The sequence below is a fragment of the Populus nigra genome, chromosome 7 (genome assembly GCF_951802175.1).
Source record: "Populus nigra chromosome 7, ddPopNigr1.1, whole genome shotgun sequence".
NCBI classification, from domain to species: domain Eukaryota; kingdom Viridiplantae; phylum Streptophyta; class Magnoliopsida; order Malpighiales; family Salicaceae; genus Populus; species Populus nigra.
In genome coordinates, this window is record NC_084858.1 from 4,443,119 (window position 1) to 4,466,985 (window position 23,867).

The following is a 23,867-nucleotide window of genomic DNA, read 5'->3' on the forward strand; positions in this document are numbered from 1 at the left end:
AATTTCTTTTCAAAGTATTTTTTGCTCAGAAAAGTATTAAAATAATATTTTTTATTTAAAAAAATTTATTTTTAATATTAACAAATCAAAACAATTCAAAATATTTTAAAAAATTAATTTAAAAAAAAACAGTTAAAACTCACTCAATAATATCTCATTAAGTTAATTATAAAAAGCTAACAATGCCATCTAAACATGTGAAAAACAAACCGTCATCTCCAATACCACTTGTTGGACCCAGGCAAAGGTATTATCAGCTTATGATCAAATCCCAATAAGAGTGAACAGCAAGCCCAATTTGGTTCCCAATCAACCACCAACGTTTAAAAAAAGAGGACACCTACGTTAAAAAAAAAAAACAAAAAAAAAAAAAAGGAGAACGGCACACTGCAAAACCATCTAAACCCCATAAAGGATTAGCTCCAATTTTATGTTCTAATTAACATTTGTAACAATGTGGTACTGAAATTTACATTGCATACATCTCTCCGTTCTTCAAGACCAAATGAAATGAAATGAAGAAGATAACAGCACTGTGGATGGCAAAAGAATGAACCGAACATATGCCCCTTGTAGCTTTGCATCATTCAGTGATAAACACATGCATTTGTCAACCTGTGGGGCTTGCCGAGTTTCTGGCCAGTAAGAGCAACAGTGCATCTAACACGCTTATGAAACTTTGACTTCACCAATCTTCCCAAAATGAAGGCCCTGGACCTCAAGACAAATGTCAGGTTCAGAGGCAGTGCAACTTTGTTACCATGCGCTCTAGCATTAGAGAGAAGCGGCAGCCCTCCATATAGGGGAACTTGGGAACCATGCACCACCGTTGCCACCGTCCTCTTGCTCTTCCTCGATTGAGAAAACTTCTTCATCTATTTTACCAATCCACAACAAATTAATTATACCCAAACAATAAGCTGAATAAAGAAAAACACACAGCATTTGGACACCATTTTTCACATCTAAATCTTCACAGAACTCGATCGTTGCATGCTTCACAGATTACAAAATCGAATAATTTGGTTGGTTGTTTTATGAAATATGAAGGTCCACATGCATGAATCGATATGTAAATGAATCTAAAAGGCATTGTCTCCTCGAGTTGCAATGACATAATTTACTATTCCAGTCGAACAAACATTCTGGTACACACAGAGACACTTTAGAATCCCATACGAGTCCAGCAAGTGGGAGAGACTTTTCAGATATAGAGATTTTTCTTTCCAAGGCCCACAGCTCAATGCAGATAAAAATTGACATAACAGCCAAGAAAAAGAAATTAAAGAAACCAGATCCATCCGACTCAAGTCATTGGGTTCCACCACATCTCCGAATAAAGAGAGGCTGCCCTTGCAGTCTTTTACAGGCACTCCAGATTTGTAGCCAATAGCCTTCCAACAATCCTTCCATGACCCGGAAGTCCTTCCTCAGAACAGCCCTGTAAAGGTTAAAGCCCTACTACCAAACAAAATGTTGAACCTCCCACTGCCACCCACAATGACCATCCTATCCTTCCTCCATTAGCTATTATTGAAAATCAAGGATAAAGCAGGTTTTGGAGAGATGCGAGCACTACAGAGTTTACCTGTCCAGAGGCAAGTTTCAGCTGGAAATAGTGAATCTCGAGAGGGGTAGAGGTGACATGGACGGCAAAAAAGGTAGCAGGGTTTTTGTAATGAATCTTGACCGTAGAATTCAAGGACAGCATATCTGTTGGCACTCCCGACTGATCATTCCCTGCCTGAACATAAAAATTCTCGAACACCATGCTCTGCTTAAAAAGAACGCACAAAAAAACACCTTTCTGATCACTTTTTATTTTTTATTCCTAAACATGAATTACTTTAATTATTTTTAAACAAAATCAAATGAATTACTGGCATGATTAAAGGCTAAAAATAAGGGATTACGCAAACCTAAAAACAACAGTCTGATCCTAATCCACATTTATAGTACCCCTGTGCCCATCATCACCAACTATTCCATTTCCCCCACAGGACATACAGAAACTGACTCGTTATTTGACACGGCAGAGAGCCACCGAGTCAACTCGGTAAATATTTCGAAGAAAATAAACTTACCTTGACTGAAATTTCAGGCTCGTAAGCCTTGCTTGCACCCCACAAGATCAAACAAAAGACAGTGAACAGCAGAACAAAGAACAAGAACCCAATGAAATACAGTCTCACATTACGTGCACCACTCCCCCAATCATCACCATCCTTATCACCCTCAGCACCATCATGAACAGCACCATCTTGGTTGCCAATCCTTATATGTTTCCAAGCAGATAAACTTCTTGGGATCTTGAGTGAATTGGAGAATATTGACGCAGAAGACTCGCGAGAATGGTGAATTGGTGAACTGTGGTAGTAAAGATGTGCTGGTGACACGGTCGGGCTTGACCCATAAGACATTTTCTCCGCGTCATGGTTTGATGGACTTTGAACGTAGTATAACGGCCTTCTTGGTGACCTTGGTAGCCATGAGTTGTCAAGACTGGTTCCATCCGAGTCCGTCTTGGCGTGCATCTTTTCCAACCTTGAAAACTGCTTCGGGAGAGATAAATGAGAATTAAGGAGATATATGTGTTGTTTGTTAGGGTTTGTGGGGTTTGGTATAGGAGAGGGAAGGTAATTATGATAGGATGCCAAGAAAGGAATGGACAGGTAATACCAAACAAACAAACCTGACACAGCGAGAAGGATTTATCAGGGGTTTTAATTTTTGAATCACGAGGGAGTAAACATGGAAAGTGTAATAAAATCTGCTGCCATGTTAGATGGGTCCCGCCCTCGTATAGGGCCTACGCTAATGAATTTGAGCTAATGCTCGCCTGGATCTAATCCTTAAAAAGCCTAATGGATTGCTCCGTGATCCCTTCGAGCACTTTTATATCCTCGGGAGAACGTAAGTTTTGATGGGTGTAAGCCCATGAAGAGTATAGAAGTTTTGATGGTTCTGAGTAAATCCAGGCATGTTAAGGTTATTGATCAGGAGATCGTAAGATTATGATTTCTTCTCTCGTAATTAATTTTTGATAATGATAAAACTAAAAATTGAATCAAAATCTAAGTGGTTCGAGAGCAACGAAACTATGTGAAATGAATACAGAAAAATTACATTTAGCATATTTTTTCATATTAGAAGAAATTATCATTTACATTATTAATCAACAAAAAAATTTAAATATAAAAAAAAATCAAATTAACATCATATATATTAGATACGAAATGATCAAATGACAAATCAATCTTCCATGTATATCTTCTTTTTCTTGGTAAAAAAAAACTTTTTTTCCTTCTAAACCAAAATTGAACCTAAAATCATCAGATTTTGGCCAAAAATTTATGAGTTTATATTGAAATAATGAGATTGTCTCATTGAGTGCCATGTCATTTTACTTAAGATCACTTTAAAAGCAAAAACTTAAACTGGATCCAAACTCAAAGTCTCTCAAGTCTTTGTTCCTCCAATCTCTTCATCAAGGTTAGAATCTTTTTTGTCTTTCACTTCACATTTTCATTGTTCATTGTAGTGTAAGTAACTCTCTTTCATCTTTTCATATGTTTCCCTTTGAAGAAGCCATTGTTTCATTTCATATTGTAATAAGTTAGATCATGGTACCGCATCCAACATGGCTCTAAATGTAGTGGATGAAGTAAGAGAGGTTCATTCTTTACTCACCAATTTTGGAGCTAATTTTTTATTGGCATATATAAAAACATTCTTCAGTTTTATGGCATTTATGTTAATGAGAATTACAAAATTAAGGTTTGTTTTGTATTGAAGACAAGGTGTCAAATGAAATACCAAGTTTTTGTTCTTTTTTCATTTATTGCAAAGTTGTAATACTAGTATTGAATGGCTATTTAGTCATTAAATAAAAATATAAGAATTCTGCAAATAATTAGATATTTTTAATTGATTTGTTTTAGTTCTTTTTAAAAAAATTAAACACCTCCAATATTATTAAAAAATAATCATAATCTAAAAAAAAGCTAATAAATGGAAAAAAAATCAAACAGGAGGGTTATTAATTAAAACACACACAGAATAATTATTTTCAAAAATACATAAAAAATAAAGAATTAATTAAAAAACATTTAAAATCATATATAAAAAAAGAAGAAGAATTAGGTCAGGCTTAACACTTGACCCATCAAGAAATGATCCGCGCATGAGCCTGCTGAGTCAGGCCCAAGCTTGCAAGCCTTTATTTAAAAAAAAATTAATGGAGTGAACGACATGTTATTTGCCTTAATCATTTTAAAAAAAGAAGCGTTACTTGCATAAAAAAACGACGCATCGTTTGAGAATTCCTATAATCCAGCCATTATGATGGCCGTAAAAACAAGGATTTAGTTTTTTTCTTACAAAAAAACTCATTTTCAACCCATTTTGAACCCAAAACACCTTGGAAAACATCCTAAAAACCTTATCAAATCATTCCATAGCTTTTAAAAATGAAAAAAAATGACACAAAATAAAAAATTAACCTAAAATTCAAACTTTCCAAGTTGAGATCTGTTTTTTAAACACTTTCAAGGTAAAAAAGAAAAGCATCTCATTTCAAGTCTCTTCGTCATACTGAACCATTTGAAATAAAAATTAATCGTTTAGATGACTATAATCGTAATCAACGTCCACTCTTTCTCTCTACGCTAGCGACTACCTCTCTCACTCCCCAGTAAAAAATGACTGAAAAATAAGAAAATAAAGTTTGGTATCAAAATATATTTTTTAAAAAAATTAAAGGAATGAGTTACCTAATAACTAAAAACCATAGGGGCTAAATGAGGTTTTATAACAAATTTCAAATTTGTTATCTATTCTACCCTTTTTTTTCATTTCAATCCTATATCTTTCAATTCAATCCTTCCTCCTAAAAAAATATACAATTCGATGTTAATTTGGGTTAAAAAAAGATAGATCACATAAAAAAAATTAAATGATCAAACTAAAATTAAAAAACACACTTCTATAATTTATAGTATTATACGAGGAGGTAAACAGTAACGCTAAAAAAACACACTTCTTTTGTTTTGTGAAAGCTATAAATATTTTAATTTTATTTATTATAAATTCATCAGCCATTGCTGAATCCAGTTCCAAATTGCTAAAATTAAATAAAAAGTCAATAATTTAAGTGAAATTAGTTCCAGTTAACAAAACTACAAATCGTTTATATGCATCTCAATTTTATTTTATTTTTATCTCTATTTGATTAAACAAGCACATGATAAAAGCTAAAGGAACTGAAAATTTTGTGGAAAATGAATATATATTAGTAAAAAAAATAAAATCAATCAAATAAATACAAGCAATATCAGTTATTGAAATCAATCCAAAACAGAAAAATTCACACAATCATGGTTTCCTCCTAATTTTCAATCTTTTTCGAAGAAAGGATTTTTGTCGAATTGTTGGACTTGTCTTGACATTTTCCCATATCATTCATTGCCCACAATTACTCACCTGGGCACCCATCACTACTTGATGGAACCTCTACATTAATCTGTCCCTCCTCAAACTCTTTAATCAGATCAGGATCAACATTCTCCTCAGGCTCCCACGTGGCCTCATCAATATCCGTCCACTCACAAGATACTCATTCTTCCCATCATCACCTGGTCTCTTACCCATCACCCCCTCTGCCACGGCATACTCTAACCCTGCCTCAAAATCTCTCACCAAATACTCCCCTATGAACTTTGCTTTGACCCATTCATTATCACCCATCCTTCCATTTTACCAAATACTTACCTTTCCCTCTTTTCTCCAATATTTCCTGTACCTCAGCGTACTCGAATTTTTCCTCTTCTAAATCCTTATTATACTTTCTGACCCCAATCTTCTTTCAAATTGCATTGGATTCCCTTTTGGGGTCACTCTTAAAATTTCCTTAGCCAAATCAAAGGGAGTTAATCCTCTATCATCCTTCACCTCAGGATCAGCACCTACGTCAACCAATAATTTGACGACACCCGGCATGACATACCCAGCTGCCATATGAAGAGCCGTCAAGCCACCACTCTTGTCTCTATGATCCAAGTCAGCTCCAGCTTCGGCTAAAAGCTTAACACACGGCTCAAAGCCGAGCCCAGATACAAAAAGCAAAGCTGGTCGTCCGTCACTGTCCACAGCATTGACGTCACGGAGTCCATCTTCATTCTCTGATAGAATCTGACTAAAAGACGACTCGTCGGCTTTCTTGGCTGCCGTCCACCATGGTGTCTCGTACTCTGCCACTACGTCCTTAGCTACGAAATCTGATGGGAACCACGAAGGTGGATGACCGTCTTTCCACTCTAGCAAGTACTCCATGCCTGTACCACCTTCAAGTGCCCTGCTTCCAATGATCTTGCTGACCTCTCCATACGATTCCTCGTCTTCAAAGTTTTCGATGGTTTCTTGCAGTGGGCTTTGTGTTTCTTGTTGGCTTTGGACAGCAAAGAGCTTGAAGGAATTGTAGGGTTTTCTACAACGGGTTGGTCTGAGGTGCAGTCGAGATTGATAGGAAAAGAAAGAAGAAGGGTTTGAAAGTTTTGGAGAGAGCTTTAGGCGAGAGAGAGATTGGTTAGCAAAAAGAGAGTCCATCGATGAAGCGGTGAAGTGAAGCTTTTGTTTCTCTCTTTGTATTTTTTATCTCCTTTTCTTTTTAATTTAAAGAAGTGAGTAAATTGTCATTGGTGGGTTCTTTTGTAATCTGAAATCTTGAGAGGGAGATACGGAGAGAGAGGATAAGAAATCCCATCCATTTGCTTGGTTTTTGTTTTATGGGCATGGGAATGATGGAACTGTGGTGTTGAATTTGTTTAGTCTACGTGATTTTTTGGAAAAAAAGTTTATTTCTTGCGGCTATGAACCAATACGACAGCAAATTGGGTCGTTTATTTTAAGAGCAGGTTATGGCCCAGGGTTGCTATGGGCATACAGGGAACAAAGCCCATCTGGCCATCTCGCCTTTTATTCATTTCTTATTTTCCTCCTTCCTATGGGCAGGGAAGGATGCTCCAGACAGGAAAGAATAGCATTATTAATATATCAATTTTGATTTGAATATATTTATTTTGAAACTGGAAAAAAAACCTGGCGATGTTTTCTTAGGGAAAAGAGCTCTGAATTAGAAAAAAATAAGAAAATATATTGATTTAGTTACCTTTACCATGACGGGAATATTTTGCTACTCAAATTAGAAAGCACCTTCCTATTAAAAAGCGCCGTTCAGAAGAATTGAATGGCTAAACCTTGCCGATTGATGCTTTATTTTTCAAAAAATGATATGAGAAATCCGATCAATTTCCCTCGGTAGCGTTGGTCTTGTCTTGTCCGTGTAGTTTAAGTTCAAGAAAAGGGCAACCAACAACGACACACTGCAGCCTGCAGGTAACTAAATTCAAGACCTAAAAAAAGTTTGAATTTATGGACCCTTACAAATTTAATTACCCCTGACTGCATGACTGCCACTTCATCTCGCAGGCCCATCAATCAAGTACCCGGAATCACCACTCATCGAAACCGAAACCACCACATCCTCGCACACAACCACCATGAGTTGAGGCCGCCGAGGAAACCTAGATACCCTAGCATAACCGTAGTCCACCACCAATGTCACATTAAAGCTCACCAATCCATGTTTTAGTTCCTTAAATCCCCTGCAAAGCCCGTCCTTCAACATAAGAGTCGACAGAAGAGATAGACACGTTCAATGTTGAGGTAATATTGTTGTTGTAGTCCTGTTTGCAGGGTACAATTCGTGCTTGAGATAACATTCTGGTCTTGTAAGAAACTGTGGAAGTCAATCCATGGTAAGGGATTTCGAACCTCATTTAATATTGATTTCGTTTCCTAATTAAAAAAAAAATAGTATTGATTTACTTTCCCTCACACATGAAGAGGAGAATAAATATCTTGATAATCAAATTTGAAAATATCTTTCTTGATAAGTAGAGCAGGGAACAAATTAATAGATGAATTATAATAATTCAATATTTGAGTATAATAAAAGTAATATTTTTTGTTTTGATTTTCCGTAGAGAAAATATTGAAGGAAAACTCTAAAAAAAATTATTGAAAAAATCTCTATTGATCATTCATACTCATCCATGCTTAAAATGAGACACATGTTTTTAATTCTATATGTTTTTAAAATCACGTAAATAATACCAAATTTAATATAATTCTATTGTTAATTTACTAAATATGTTTTTTTTAAAATTAAATCTTCTGTAATGCGGCAAAAATTTCTCCGAGTTCCCTTAATTATTCTTAAATCAATGCCCCTATAAATTGGTCTTCAAAAGTTCAAATTACAACCCGGCCGTACCCATAGTGAGCACGGGGACTCACTGACTTGGACTCAACCCAAATTCACTAGGCCCGTGTTCCTATTGGGTCACATCAGATTGGCCTTAGAAAAGAAATCTGGCTTTTGTGACAAAAGTATAAAAGCCCATAGAGTCCTCTTTGACTTTTTTTTTTGTTGTTTTTTTTAAAATGGATATTCCGTTTGGCTCCGAAGAAAGAGAATTTCCGAGCCAGTGAAAGATTTTAAACTTATAGTTTTGAAAACATAAGAGAAGCCATAGCTTTGTGATTTTTTACTGTTTAGAAATGTGGGAAATGTGGTGTAAATTAATTTTTTTGTGTTTTGATAGGCTGATTTTAAAAATAATTTATAAAAAAAAAAAATATTATTTTAATATAAAAAATATTTTAAAAAATAATTATAACCATACCCTCAAATAAATTCAAAACATAGAAGACGTTGTTTGGAATTTATATTTCCAAAAAAAAATATAGTATTCCAAGAAAATTTAATGCAAAATTGTGAATACCAAAATCATTTTCAGATATTCAGAAAACTAAACGGAAAATAATTAAATTTAAAAGTTGATATAAAGTATGCTCATAATTGGCTATTATGCTTTTTTAACTTTACCCGGAGAGGATAAGAAAGAAGAAGGGCACAAGGTTCGCATCTATGAATTTAAATTTCGAATTCAATTGTGGGAGAGATAGTACAAGATTTGTGTTACTTTCAAAGCTCAATGCAGAAAGAATAATCATAGAGACAAGAAAGCTTCTTGGACCCATACATCCACTAATTTGTTTTTATCATTGAATTGAAGGATTTGAGGAGTCAAAGATTAAATTACAGGGAACTAATAACTATTGGGATTCACTGGAATATTAGGATTTGAATCGGTTATTGTTTTTTAAAATAATTTTTGTTTTAAAATATAAAAATATTAAAATGATAAAAAAAAGTTAATTTAAAGCAATTTTTTTTTAAAATTTCATCAAAGGAATGGTTGAAAAGTGGATATATATAAACAACCTTTTAATTGACTTAGGAGGACACATAAATAAATAAAAAAACACCACACTAGCATCGTTTAATGGGCATAAGTCACTACACTACAAAAGTTATCCCATTAAAAAAAAAAATAAAATAATTTCCCTTAATTATGAAATAAAATAATACATTTCTTTGTGACAAAGAATGTGAAGGAAGCAATAAAAAATGCAATCATTTTACAGCTTTAAATTATAGCCTTCATTTTCCACCATATTTAGTCAAACACTTTATAAAACATTTGCTGTCGCCAGGCAAGAAATTAGAATACCCAAGACTTCAATAAAGGTTTCCGCGTAAAATCTCTTCCAGTTCAGAATTGATTTCATCCACCACCGTCGATTTCATGTGGGTCCAACAAGAGACATAACACGAGCCGTTGGTTGAAAGGTGGTGGCCTGTTAGGTTCGGAGCAAATGGCCACATGGAGATTCCGTGCGTCGCGTCTGCAATCACGGGGGTTGCGCCATCATCCAGCGTAGCATTTGCATGTGAAAACCCTAAGATGAGAAAATTAGTTCAATCACTCATCTCGTAAATCCACACCATAACAAGGGTATTCTTGTCTCTTGATGTTGTTTTATGGGTATTTTTATCACCAAAATGAAAATTACACCTCGGCTTAATTATATAGATTAAAACAAGTTCTAATAAGTCCCCATAGTTTTGAAAGGTTTCTATTTAGCTCCTAGTAACTGAATAATTTAAGGGTCATTTGGTATCATTTTCATATACTTTTTGTGTCATTAAGAATCAAATCTGAAAACAAAAACATTTTTTTTCCTATAAATATAAAAAATCAAGAACCAAAATATAAGTTTAATATCGAGAGATTCTAAACTTTAGGGACTTGATTGGAAAATTACAAGATCTATAAGAATTAATATAAACTTTACCCATTAAAAAACTGGCTGTAATATGTGATGTAGAGTGATGAATTATGGAGGAACTTGAAGTTTTCAAGTGGAGCCAGCCACCGTTTTCTCTACCCCACTTAAATTAGACGCCGAGTCAACCGACACGGCAATACTAAATTCTTTCTTAATTTTTCTTTCCATTATCTTGTTATTTGGCATTATTTTTTTATTTTTTATTTTTCATTTTTCTTGGTGGGCTTCTTAATTAACTTCCTTCCTTTGCATTGCCACTTTAAATACATGTCACCGCCTGCAATGAGTTACCACTACTAACCATATCAAGTGTCTCCTTCTGTAACCTTCTCCTAGAGAAAACGGAAGACAAACTTCTTTAGTTTCTCTTCATTAATCCTCTCCGATTTCCAGTTCATCCTTGATTTTTTGCTAATGGGTTGTGGTGCAACATGTTGGCAAGTACTTGTTTGTGTTACATTTTGTTGTACATTTGTTTTTGTTAACGCCGAGGATCCTTACAGGTTCTTCACCTGGAATGTTACCTACGGTGACATATATCCACTTGGTGTAAAACAACAGGTTTGTGCATTGATTTTTGCCTGCAAAAGTTGTAATGTAACGATTCTTTCTCTTGGTTGATCTTATGAAAAGATGTTTTTTTTTAATGGTATTTTGTGTGCAGGGGATTCTGATAAATGGACAATTTCCAGGGCCGGATATCTATTCCGTTACCAACAATAATCTCATCATCAATGTTTACAATAGCTTGCCGGAGCCATTTCTCATTTCTTGGTAAGAATTCTCTTCAAAGTTCTGTCAACGTCGCGTGAAGTGTCTCCTGGCAATGGTGTGATGAAGTGGAAACTGTCGTCATAGCATTTCTAGAGGGGTATTTCAGTTGTCGTGTCGCACGTTTTTCTTTATTTTATAAAATAATTTTATTCTCCAATTAACAAGGCTGGAATAGGCAAGTCTCCCCTCCCATTTAGTCCCATCTCACATTTATATTTAGTGCATAAAGTTATAACAGCGACTATAGTTTATGGGTAATGAAAACGATTTGTACCAATTATATATATTGAAATATCTAAATCACTATTAAAACTTTACCATACAAGTAAATATCCTTAGATAGCTTCCTCGACTCAACTTTACTGTACTCTTTTTTTAGTATCCTATGAGTCTTGGGATGTGTTTAGTTGAATTTTACACGTTTTGGCAATTCAGCAGTTGCACAACACGCTAAGGCAACGCACCTTCTTTACGTGACATTTGGTTAGAGTTATCAGCACACTCACGTAATTAGGTTAATTGATGCTATCAGTAGTGCTTTACGCGGTCAAGCCAAAGTTAATTATAATTAATGCTAGCACGGACTTAGAATTTAGCGGCAAGATCAAGATTCCAAAGGTGAGTGTGGAAAGCAGACATCAAGAGCTTAGACATCTTCGAGCCCAGGCAATGATCATAAGATTGAGTCCAAGTAGCCCACATAAATTATGCCTAACTTTCCGGCCGTGGAGTTCTAGATGTCGACACATTGCCCATTGTCTTTAATTTAGTAGTTGTTTGCTGGGGTGTGATCAACATGAATTATAGAAAACAGCTGTAAAGTTGACCTCTAGAAAAACAAAATCTGTAAAGGGCTTTCTAAGCGAAGATTGACTTTAGCGTTGTCAATCAAGGATGGAATTTGATACGTGAATAGTTGGCTGATTGTCACGTGTCCCAGCCTAGACTTTCTCATCTGTTTTTTATTGGAAATAATTTTGACTTGATATGCTTTTTACGTGGGTTTGGGACTGAATTGGCAAAAATGAAACAGGAATGGTGTCCAGCAAAGGAGAAATTCATACGAGGATGGAGTCTATGGAACGACATGTCCAATCCCTCCGGGCAAGAACTTCACTTACATTTTACAAGTGAAAGATCAGATTGGGAGCTTCTACTACTACCCATCTCTTGCTTTCCATAAGGCAGCTGGTGGGTTTGGAGGCATCAGGATCCTTAGCAGGCCGCTAATTCCTGTCCCATTCCCTGAACCTGCTGATGATTTTACTGTTCTTATTGGAGATTGGTACAAGGCCAACCACACGGTAATTGACAAACTATGAATACACACCACCTGTCAAAAGTATAACTAGCTTCTTCAAATTTTATGTGATTTTGCTCACTAGTAATGAATTTGCAATTCTATTCACTATTTCAGGTATTGAAGGCCATTTTAGATAGTGGTCACAAGCTTCCTTTCCCAGATGGCATCCTGGTCAATGGTCGTGGACCCAATCAGACATATTTAACATTTCAACCTGGTAATTTTTTGAACCATGGTGATAGTTTATGGCGTGTTTCAGACCTTAGGAGACTTCAAAAGTTCAGAATGTAATGAATCATGGACATTGCATTTCTTATTGCAGGTAAAACTTACAGGCTCAGGATATCAAATGTTGGGCTCCAGCATTCTCTCAATTTTCGCATTCAAGGCCACAAGATGAAGCTAGTTGAAGTTGAGGGCACTCACACTCTTCAGACTACGTATTCATCACTGGATGTCCATGTCGGTCAATCCTATTCGGTGTTGGTCACAGCTGATCAGACAGCTCAGGACTATTACATTGCTGTCTCTACTCGTTTCACCACCAAGATCCTTACCACCACTGCCATACTTCACTACAGCAATTCTGCTAAAAAAGTGTCCGGTCCAATCCCTGGTGGACCAACCACCGAAATCGACTGGTCTCTTAACCAGGCTCGTTCAATTAGGCGAGTCCCTTGTAATTTATTACTGATTCCTGACTTTGCGACTGACTTGACAATGTTTTACATTTCAAGTGAATAATTGTTGTGACATTTTTCATATGTTCATTATTCCAGGACAAATCTGACAGCAAGTGGACCAAGACCAAATCCACAAGGATCATATCACTATGGAATGATTAACCTTACCAGAACCATCAAGCTAGAAAGCTCTGCAGCTCAAGTTAATGGCAAGCAGAGATATGCAGTTAACAGCGTCTCATTTGTTCCTGCCGACACCCCTCTTAAGATTGCTGACTACTTTAAGATCGGAGGTGTTTTCCGCGTAGGAAGCATGCCAGACTATCCAACCGGCAAGAAAATGTACCTCGACACATCTGTCATGGGTGCCGATTTCAGGGCCTTTGTTGAGATCGTGTTTCAGAACCATGAGAACATTGTCCAGAGCTGGCACATCAATGGATACTCCTTCTGGGTAGTCGGGTAAGAACCTGAGAACTTGTACGCTACATAAGTGGGTCTATTTAAATAAATTTGATTATGCTTCTAACTCGTTCAAAATATACAGTATGGATGGAGGGGTGTGGACTCCAGCTAGCCGTAAACAATACAATCTCAGGGATGCGGTTTCGCGTTGCACGACTCAGGTGAGATACTTTCTCTAGTATTCAGTGCTGATCACCATGCTTCAGTGTAACAAAGATTTGACAAATTATGGCTGCTGCTGCTGTTGTTGTTGCAGGTGTATCCCAAGTCATGGACTGCTATCTACATTGCACTTGATAATGTTGGAATGTGGAACATCAGGACTGAATTCTGGGCAAGACAATACCTTGGTCAGCAATTTTATATGCGTGTTTACTCACCGGTTGAGTCACCTCGAGATGAATATCCAATTCCCAAGAACGCCCTTCTTTGCGGGAGAGCCATTGGCAGAAGAACCAGACCTCTATAGATGAACAGTACTGTTACCCCACTGTACAAGACCCTAACTCAGGGTCCCATTCTTTGTTACAAATATTTGTATTTGGTTAGTAGAAGATGTTTCATTTTCATAATAATTTTGGATGTCTTATATTCTTTTGTGATGAATTACAAGATTGAAGCTTCATTGTCTTACACAATATTCTGCTAAACAATACATATATAATATTTGTACTTCAATAATATTTTACAAAAATACAAAGTTTCTAAAAAATATTATTAATTCAATAAGCATGTGATAATAACATTTATACATTAATTATTAAATAACCATCTAGCTAAATAAATATTTTTCTTAAACATTTACTTACATTATTCTTAATTGTAACTAACATAATTAAAATACTCAGAATGCTCTATCGAATTAATTAATTCATGTTAAATATAGTTTTCTCTAAATTTTCTTTAATTATTTTTAGAAAAAAATTAATGTCTCAGTTCATATAAATATTTATTAAGGTGTAAAAATGTTCTTTCTATAATTTCATGTACCTTTGCTGTTTGTATGATAATTAAAGTTCATGACGTCTATGAAAGCCATCATTATGACAGATGGCTTTAGCGGTTTTCCCTAGTCTCACTGGCAATGCTTCAAACACGCAGGCAAGAACGGCTTTGAGAGATGGGCTGAATGTTGCGCGGAAGCAGGCTAGTCTGTTTGGGATTGCTGCTAAAATGGAGGGCTGTTAAAATTTATTTATTTTTTTTTAAAACAATTATTTATTTTTTTTTTAAAATTATTTTTTTTATATTTTTAGATAGTTTTAATATAATAACATAAAAAAATAAAATAAAAATATTATTTTGATATATTTATAAAAAAACACTTTGAAAAATAATCATTTCAATATTCTTAAATACCTTTTAAGAATATTAATAATCGGTACCAACTCCTTAAAAAAAGTGAGAGAGATCCATTAGAAGATTTGAGGTTATAGTAGTATATTTTTTTAAAAATGTTTTTTTATTGAGAAATATATTAAAATAATAGTTTTTTAATTTTTAAAATTTATTTTCAACATTAGTATTTATAACCATAAAAAAAATTATTTAAAGTAAAACAAATTTAAAAATTTCCAAAAATAATTTTTAAATACAAATACAAATAGAATCTATTATTAAGGATAACTGCCCTGATGGCCACCTGCTTAGGGACATATATGCTTGCTAATGGCAAGAGCAGAACTTGATTCTTACAAGTAAAAAAAAAAAAAAAAGCAAATATGAAAATAAAATAATTTTTGGGGTGCGAAATAAGCATTTTCTGTCAGATAGTCCTTAATTTGAATGGTTTAATTAAAAAATCTTCAAATTCAGGGGCCAAAATGTAAACTTTCAAAGTTTTTGGTGTGCCATGCCCCCCTCTCCCTGAAGCTTCCTGGTACCTCCGCTGCTCAGATGAACAAATATAACGGGCCTCCTTGGTTCTATCAGTAGAATTGATATTGTAGAATTAAGTCTGATGTGCAAAACGACAGCACTTCAACGGAGCATTCAAATTTTGTTCAACTAATTAATGATATATGAAAAAAACTATATAGATATTTTATACAATGTATACATTTTCATAAATATCCTATATATTTATATTAAATATTTTTTAAGATATTTATTTTTAGAAATTCTATATAAACATAGTTTTATTTCTCTAGATTCCAACTCTTTAAATAATAAAAATAATAAAAACATAAATTTGATATAAGACTTAAATAAGGTTTAAGAAATATTTAAACTCAGATAATATTTATTATTTCCGTCACTTGAATAAACACTATACTAACTTAAATTTTGAAATGTTTTATTTTAAGTGTCGCCTAACCCGCTAAGTCCTCCAGATTTAGTTTTATCAGTAAATGAAAAGTGCCTTTAATTATTCTACTGAAAATTTTTCTAGCCTCATCATTTAGTGCTGCTTGTGAGAAACTGAACAAAAAACCAATTCATTTATGTTTATCAAAAGCTCTTTACACAACCAACGAAGCCCCAACAACATATCAGCAGCTATGTCTACGACTATGTCAACGACATGCCATTGGCTAAGACAACAGTTATGCCTAGGCTATGCTCTATGTGGCTACACTAAAAGTTACGTCCATGTGTGTAATTACCTTCCCTTGCTGGTTCAAGTTTTCCAAACATATTTGTTTGCAAGACCAAGAGGCTCTAATGATACATAAAAAAATTACACAAATACTTTATATAATGTACATACTTCTATAAATGTCCTAAATATTTATAAGATATTTTAATGTAAATATCTTGTAAATATCCTAGATATTTATTTGATATTTATATCAAATACCTTAAATATTTCTTAAGATATTTATCTTAAAAAAATCTATATAAACAGAATTTTATCTCTTTGGATTGATAGTTGATTATAGTTTATTTCTGTAGACTCTATCTCTCTAGACAATATAAATATATAAAAAAATAAGTTTGATACAAGACTTAAACAAGCTTAAAACACATTTAAGTTTAGAAAATATTTATTCTTTCTTGTCATTTAAATAAATATTAAACTGACTTAAATTTCAAAATATTTTTCTTGTAGATATCACGAGGCCGATCAAATTTTCTAAATCTAGTTTTATCAGCCCATAAAAATTCCTAGTCTTTCTACTGAAATTTTTTCCAGTCTCATCACTAATCGACAGTTGTAATTCCTTTCGCAATTATCATTGAAATAAAACCAATCAACTATCATAGTTAAACATAAAATCTAACAATTTTCTTCTATGATTGCATCGACTTTCTAGTTTATACGGCAGCAAATAGACAGGGGAAAATGCATTGAAATGCCTAGAAAGGACTAATGAGTGAGTACAGAATTTTGACATGGTCAATCCGGCATTAGTAACGATACTTTGGGACTATCCCCTTGTTGAGATGCCTAGTTCTTGTAAGTTTGCTTTCTTGTCGTGAAAGAATATATATCCAACATTCCGGCACTTGTATATGCTGTTGTAGAGTTTTTATAGCTTATAAATACTAGAAAATTTGGTCAGGAATTTATGTTCTAGTAAAGGAAATAAATTGGAAGTCCAAATGGAAAGCAGAACTTTTCTTCAAGTCCTATGCTTGGCCATTGTTGGTCTTGGCTTTGCAAATGCAGAGGTTCCGGTTGTTTTTGTATTGGGAGATTCGACAGCTGATGTTGGGACTAACAATTTCTTGCCAGGATTCAAAGCGAGGGCTGACTTTCCTCCCAATGGCATTGATTTTCCCTCCTCTAGACCAACTGGAAGGTTCAGTAATGGTTTTAACAGTGCTGATTTTCTAGGTTAGTACAAGAATTGTTAATGATTTATTACCCTTCAAGTGTAGAATTTGTCAATGATTTGTCTTATTTCAAAGATGAGTACGTTGTGCTTTATTGTAACATAGCCTTTCGATGATGTTTCCATGGTCAGCTATGCTAACGGGTTTCAAGAGAAGCCCACTACCTTTCTTTGCTCTGGTTGGCAATCCAAAATTGCTCAAACGGCCTAGCTTTCGGGGAGTAAATTTTGCCTCTGGAGGGTCTGGCATTCTTGACATAACTGGGCAAACTGCGGTATATGCCTAATTATCCTGATAGCCTATAACTTGCCCTTTTAAGTTTTGAGAAAAATACTCTTTCCTTCTTCTCTTTTCAGTTAACCAGCTCGCTGAGCGGTGTTAAGAATGTTGTCCCACTACGAGAGCAGATTGAGCAACTTTCTGCAGTCCATGACAATCTTACAGCTATTAAGGGTTCAGCATATACAGAAATTCTTTTCTCAAGGTCACTGTTCTTCATTAGCATTGGTAGCAACGATCTTCTTAGTTATTTCTATTCAAACAGTAGTGTACCCAAGCAAGAGTTCATTTCTGCTTTGGGACTTGAATACGAAAAACAAATAATGGTAAGATCCTCCTTTTCCTGCCTGTTAGATCCATGACGCTACCATGTTCAAGAGCATACTGAAGCAACTATTCTGCCTTGTTGATTTTGCAGAGTATCCTTGAGCTTGGAGCAAAGAAGATTGGTATTATTAGTGTTCCACCAGTTGGTTGCTGCCCATCTCAAAGGGCTTTCAATGAAAGTGGGGGCTGTTTGGAGGGTTTGAATGACCTTGCTTTAGAATTTCATTCAACAATCAACGCCCTCCTGATGAAGCTCCGTTCAGAATATACAGACCTAAAGTATTCACTTGGAAACACATATGAGATGACCATCAATGTGATAGACAACCCTTTTCCATTCGGTAAGCTATTCTCTCTGAAGACAAACTTCAATACGTTGACAAATTTCAACAAAATGTTTTAGTTTTGTGCATCAGTTGAGTTGACCATTCCTAAATCTTCCGAACACTCATCAGGATTTAAGGAGGTGCAAACTGCTTGTTGTGGAGTTAAGAGGTTCAATGGCGAAGGCATCTGTGACAAAAATGCAAATCTTTGTCTGAATCGCCATGAATACTTGTTCTGGGATTTATTCCATCCTACAATGACTGCTTCAAAACTAGCAGCTCTAACCCTTTATGCTGGTGAACCACGATTTGTATCCCCAATTAATTTCAAACAGTTGGCTGAGGCTTGATTAGCCAAAAAGACTTCTCCTTGATAAGATTAAATAATAAGGGAACATTGATCTCGCAGATCATCACATGCTTGTACAGCATGTTAACAGAGTTCATGTTTTTGGTGACATTAATTTGTAACCGTATTCTTCTATTTGCTTATAGTGACTTAAATTGATTCATCAGTGTAGACCTCCACAATTAGCAAACAATGAATTGTGATCTGATTTCAAGTCTTTCTAAAATTGTCATGGAATTCATTCAACCTTGTGTAATACTGCTTCTAAGCTGGCAGCTCTAACGCGCTACAGAAGCAAGTAAACCAACATTTATATCTCCTCTTTTACTTGCTCTAAGAATATTACTGCTGACATTTTGATCAACTACGTTGTGATAACTCAACCAGTTACATTGCATTTAACATGTTTAGCATGGCTTGCATTCAAAGGTCCAAGGAGAGGGATTGACCCAGATTTAAGTTGGAGATCCTCAAACCTTTTGTCCAATTGTAAAGCGGTGGTCAGAACTTCAGGATAAATAGGCCAACTGGCTCCAAAAACTGCATTTGCTACTGGATTTACTCCTGGGTCTTGGCTTGTTAATGCAGCAAAAGAAATTGCATCTGCTACACAAAAAGATCTCCTAGTTTTAGAATCTCTGTGAAGAGATGGTGATCTGGGTTTGATGTGACAAAACCAGCACATAAAATAAAATGCCTTGTAAAACCAAAAGAACCTCCAATGCTCTAGGATGATACTGTGGAGAGTCCAGGCCACCATCTGGTTCATAAGCTATACGTACCAAGAAAAAGTATGAGATTAATATGTACTCTAATTTGATTTGATGTATTTTCAGAAACATTTCGTCCTGAATACAAGAAAATCATTCTGGGTTCTTACATAATTTCCCATTAACAATTAGCATCATTTATTGCCATCCAAAAAGTCTTGGAGGGGGCTGGGAGTCGCATGCGGAGTAGCAAATGAGAAAGCCATAGCAAAGAGAGCAAAAGCTCCTAGCAGTGGGATCTAATTTATGGCCATTTTTACTCTTATAAAACCGTGCCTGTATGATCAAATTTAAAACTATGAATTTCTCATCGTTTGATTTAGAAAAACAATCAAGAGGTTATCTTTATTGGCCGGAAAATTGTCTTCAAATAATAGTTTCCTTTATCATCATTTGTATATCAAATCAAATAAACATCGATCCCATTTACATCATATTTTTGGTTTGGGTACTCAACTGACAGAACAAAACTAGTTCAGTACTTACTTGATTAACTAGGAGTTAAAAAAACATATTACAGGTTGTGGCTTTGCATTCAAACCAGAGCATTAATCTCTCCCAGACTTCTACATTTTTCAGTTCTTGTCCCCTGGGAGGGATGTCTTCATCTTGTTCCAGGACTCTAGTCATACAATATAATACCATCATATAATTATTAGATATTAACAATTATCCATGAATTGCAATTCTTTATGTGAAACAGAGAGCACCTCTGTTTTTCTTAAATAGCATCACCGACGGACATGTATGAAATAACAAAAATACCCTTGCCAGATTCACGTGGAAAATGGTGATGACTGATGAGGAACAATGGGGACAGTTTTATCATTTCAAACATAAATGGTTACGTGTGTATGTGTATTTTAGAATGATAAATAGTTGTGCTTTATTGGCACAATAATTAAAACAAAAGATAGTATTTTTTTTTAAATTCTTTTCCGTTTATCCAATCAGATGGGCTAATTAAAGTACAAAAAATCATTAATCAAATTTTATTAAATCAATATTTTTTTCTATTAAATTTAAAATCCAACTCAAATTAATTTTTTTTATTAAATCCTTCAATTCAAACAGTAAAGCTTAACAGTTACATGGGTGGACCGTGTTTTTTCTTGTTTTTTTTTATCTATTTCGAATGTGGTTACGATATTTTTATTCAGAAATATATTAAAATAATATTTTTTATTTTTTTAAAAATTAATTTTAATATCAACATCTTAAAATAATCTAAAAATATAAAAAAAATATTAATTTAAAAGAAAAAAATAAAAAATTTTTATTTTTTTAAAAATACTTTTTAAAACTTAAAAATAAACGGAAATCGAGTGGCTGCGGATAATTGACTTTGTTTTTTTTAACTCTCGTAGACTTTACCAGTCCTTGCCTTCGGGGGCACTCACGTCATTCCATCTTCTATACTGACAAGTGCCAATTAAAGTATAATAAGTTTCCTATTTTGGGATGGTCAACTTTCATCTAGCTACTTGTGCCAATTAATGCTGCCGACCTTAAAAGCAATAAAATCGATAGGAGGTGTAATACGTGAGCATAGTGATAAAAGCGCGATAACATGTATTTTTTAAAATAGTTTTTATTTAATAAAATCCGGCAATAATCTAGTTGGTCATAAAAATTCTTGATCCGACAATGCTAACCATTCAAATCCGACTGAGAATCTGCCCTAAAAACAATGATCCCTAGGACCTAATAAAGGTGTAGGTCAATTTTTCAACATGTCACGAGTGACAAAATGTAGCTAGGATGATCAGATATCGTACGAAACCAAGTCAGAATCAAAGATTAAATTAGAACAAAAAAATTGCGACAGCAGCAGAACTATTTTTTAGCGCAAATTCTAAGGGATTTATCCAACCTTAACAACAAGACAACGAAGGAACGAATTTAGCATTATGAAGACCCCTAGTCAATCTAAGAAACCTGATGATTTTGGCAGCAAATGGGAAGAATAAAGAGAGCATAAAACAGCTCAAACAAGGTTTCGAAAAAATATTTCTTTTTCTGCTTTTGTCGATCTTCCAGCAAATATAGGTTAAACTCCTACACTCAGTTCAAAAGAGGTATACAACGTCTCCATCACGTGGGGTCTAAAAATGAGTAACAACAGCCATGAAGAAAACCAACCTAGTATAAACTTCTGATTTAGCTTGCATCAAATAAACCCAGGTAGTTCTGGTGTAATCATCTACAATGTTTAAAAAATAATGAGCCCCAGATAAAGATGGAGTTTGATATGACCCCCAAACATCACAATGAATTAACTCAAAAGGTTCATGTGTTTTGATAGCACTAATAGGAAAGGAAGATCGAGCTTGTTTAGCACGATGACAAGAGTCACAATATTTATTAAAAGACTTAAAAGAAAACGGACCTAAATCTTTGAGAAGAGACAGCCTATCAAAAGACAAATGTTCAAGATGTTGATGCCACAGAGTAATATGCAAATTAGAAGTAATGCTGGTTGCTACTATAGTAATTTTAAGTGCCCGAAAGTAATAGAGAACATCTCGCAATTCAACCATTGCTGTTGTAACTCATTTTTGGGTCCCCCCACAAAAATAAAATATATAGCTGGAAGAAAATTAGAAAAATAATAAGAGGTGGGAGCGCTCAGAAAGAATCAGAAAAAAAATTGATTAAGGAGGTTCAAAAATGCAAGGAGTGAATTTTTTGACAGTATATTCTTGAAGGAGGAGAGCCTTGTTGAAAGAGAAAATTTAATTTGAAGAGAAAAGGGCCAAAATTGGATGTTTATGGACTCAATTGGATTTAATTGAAGGTTTATTTGAATTTATAAAGGTTTTGATTGCAAGAAAAATTGATTTTTAAGTCAATTTGGGCTTTAATTAGAAGAAATTTAAGTTCTGGGGCCAAAATATATTTTTTAGGAATTTATTAGGGCAAATCAAGGGCTTAATTGCATAAATATTGAAGTTTAAGGGCCAATTAGGGACTTAATTGAAGAAATCCGAAACCAAGGACCAAATTGAAGAAGGCGCGTAAGTATAGGGGCTGGAATTAATTGATTAAGGGGCCTAATTGAAGAAATTGGAAGTTTATTGATCAATTAAGGGCTCAATTGCATAAATCAGAGACCAAGGACTAAAGTGAAAAACGCGGCCAACAAGAGGGACGGAGACCGAAATTGGCAGGGATGCAATTGAAAAAACAAAAAATGATTGAGGGGCTGTTTTGAAACTTAAAAAAAAAAAAAAAAGGGGCAGGAATCAGGCGACGCGTCGCCCGGTACTGTTCATTTTCTTCCCCACCAAGCTGCCCGAGTGGCCGACTTCCAGACGTGTTTTCTACCTCGTTTGGCCCCCGAATCCGACAAAGCATGCACCAACATGTCCACCTGGAACTCCTTTATCCCGGGGAGTGGTCCGGTCGGGTCGAAAAGGTTTGGAACGGCTCCGTTTATTGGGCCAAAACATGCACCTCGGGCAGTCTGCAAATTTGGCAGTTCGAGGTGCACACTTTGAACCGACGGTTTGGATTGCTCGAGTCGAATCAAGGGCTGAGACTTTTTCCCCATTGAAGACAAGATTACCCTCTTTCCAGCCCTATAAATAGAAAGAATTTTCATGGTCAGACGGTTGGAGAGACGGAGCTCAAAGTTGGCACAAAATAAGCTTTTCCTGCGTGTTTTTCCTGCAAACATTTTTCTTTTTCCAGCTTCTTCTCCCTCTGCTCCGCCAGCATCAGCGCCTCTATTTTTTTTTTTTTCCTTCCATCGACGAACCCTCAGCAGCCGAACAACCCTCACACACATCTCCCCTCCCTCTTCTTCATTTCTAGCCGCCAGCCTTAGAGCCACCCCCTTGTTTTTGATTTTTTTTTTCTTCTCCCTCAACCTGCCCCATCGTCTCCAGCAGCCCCCCAAAACACTGTCCCCTCTCCTTCCCATCAACACAAAGCCAGTAGCAGCTCCTCCCTCAGCTGCTCCTTCACCGCAGCTTCAGCAGCCCCAGCAACGCCTCCCGCGGCCTCCTCAGCAGTGACAGCCTCCACAGGAGCAAGCCTCCGCCTTCCAGCTTCTTCACCGGCCAACAGCAGTCCTCCTTCCTCCAGCGACGCCCAGCAGCAACCGGAGTAGCAGCTCCTTCCTCAGCCACACCAAAGGTTCCAGCCGAGAGCTTTCCTTCTCCTCTGCAGGAATCCGCTCCTCTTTCTTCCAGCCGGGACCAGACTCCACCGCAGCACCACCGGCCTCCCAGCAACGCACCAACTCCTCCGCGCCAGGTAAACTTTCCTTCCTCCTCATTTTATTTGTGTCAGCTGCGTTTCCTTCTGCATGCAGAACATTCGTTCTGCATGCAGAAGGATGGGGGGAAAATAACCCCCCCCGGTTGGATTCTTGTGCTGGGCCAGACTTGTTCTGGCCCAGCTGGTTTTGTTGATGGGCCAGGCTAATCCTGGCCCAGCCCTGTCTTCTGGGCCGGGTCTGGCCCAGAAAAGAAATATCAGATTTTTGTTGGGCCGAGATTTCGGCCCGACATATTTTGGGGCTGAGTCCGGCCCAACGAATTGGGCCGGCCT

The 23,867-nt window shown here is 35.7% G+C and overlaps 3 protein-coding genes and 1 pseudogene across 3 annotated transcripts; 2 read left to right on the forward strand and 2 right to left on the reverse strand.

The window, feature by feature from the left end:
- Window positions 1-392: 392 nt before the first annotated feature.
- Window positions 393-2,743, reverse strand: LOC133699024 (uncharacterized). The gene is made up of 3 exons (XM_062122146.1): window positions 2,085-2,743; window positions 1,589-1,774; window positions 393-875 (listed from the first exon to the last, which is right to left on the reverse strand). Exons 1-3 carry the CDS (start codon window positions 2,532-2,534, stop codon window positions 588-590), a joined length of 924 nt encoding a protein of 307 aa, XP_061978130.1. The 5' UTR covers window positions 2,535-2,743; the 3' UTR covers window positions 393-587.
- Window positions 2,744-5,317: 2,574 nt separating this feature from the next.
- On the reverse strand, window positions 5,318-6,749 carry LOC133699103 (signal recognition particle 43 kDa protein, chloroplastic-like; annotated as a pseudogene).
- Window positions 6,750-10,529: 3,780 nt separating this feature from the next.
- On the forward strand, window positions 10,530-14,117 carry LOC133698276 (L-ascorbate oxidase homolog). Its single transcript, XM_062121150.1, has 8 exons — window positions 10,530-10,815; window positions 10,919-11,028; window positions 12,062-12,332; window positions 12,446-12,548; window positions 12,654-12,999; window positions 13,111-13,476; window positions 13,562-13,640; window positions 13,736-14,117. Exons 1-8 carry the CDS (start codon window positions 10,669-10,671, stop codon window positions 13,946-13,948), a joined length of 1,635 nt encoding a protein of 544 aa, XP_061977134.1. The 5' UTR covers window positions 10,530-10,668; the 3' UTR covers window positions 13,949-14,117.
- A 2,908-nt stretch (window positions 14,118-17,025) lies between these two features.
- LOC133699401 (GDSL esterase/lipase At5g55050-like) lies at window positions 17,026-18,541 on the forward strand. Its single transcript, XM_062122632.1, has 5 exons — window positions 17,026-17,260; window positions 17,391-17,533; window positions 17,616-17,864; window positions 17,957-18,206; window positions 18,321-18,541. Exons 1-5 carry the CDS (start codon window positions 17,026-17,028, stop codon window positions 18,539-18,541), a joined length of 1,098 nt encoding a protein of 365 aa, XP_061978616.1.
- Window positions 18,542-23,867: the final 5,326 nt, after the last annotated feature.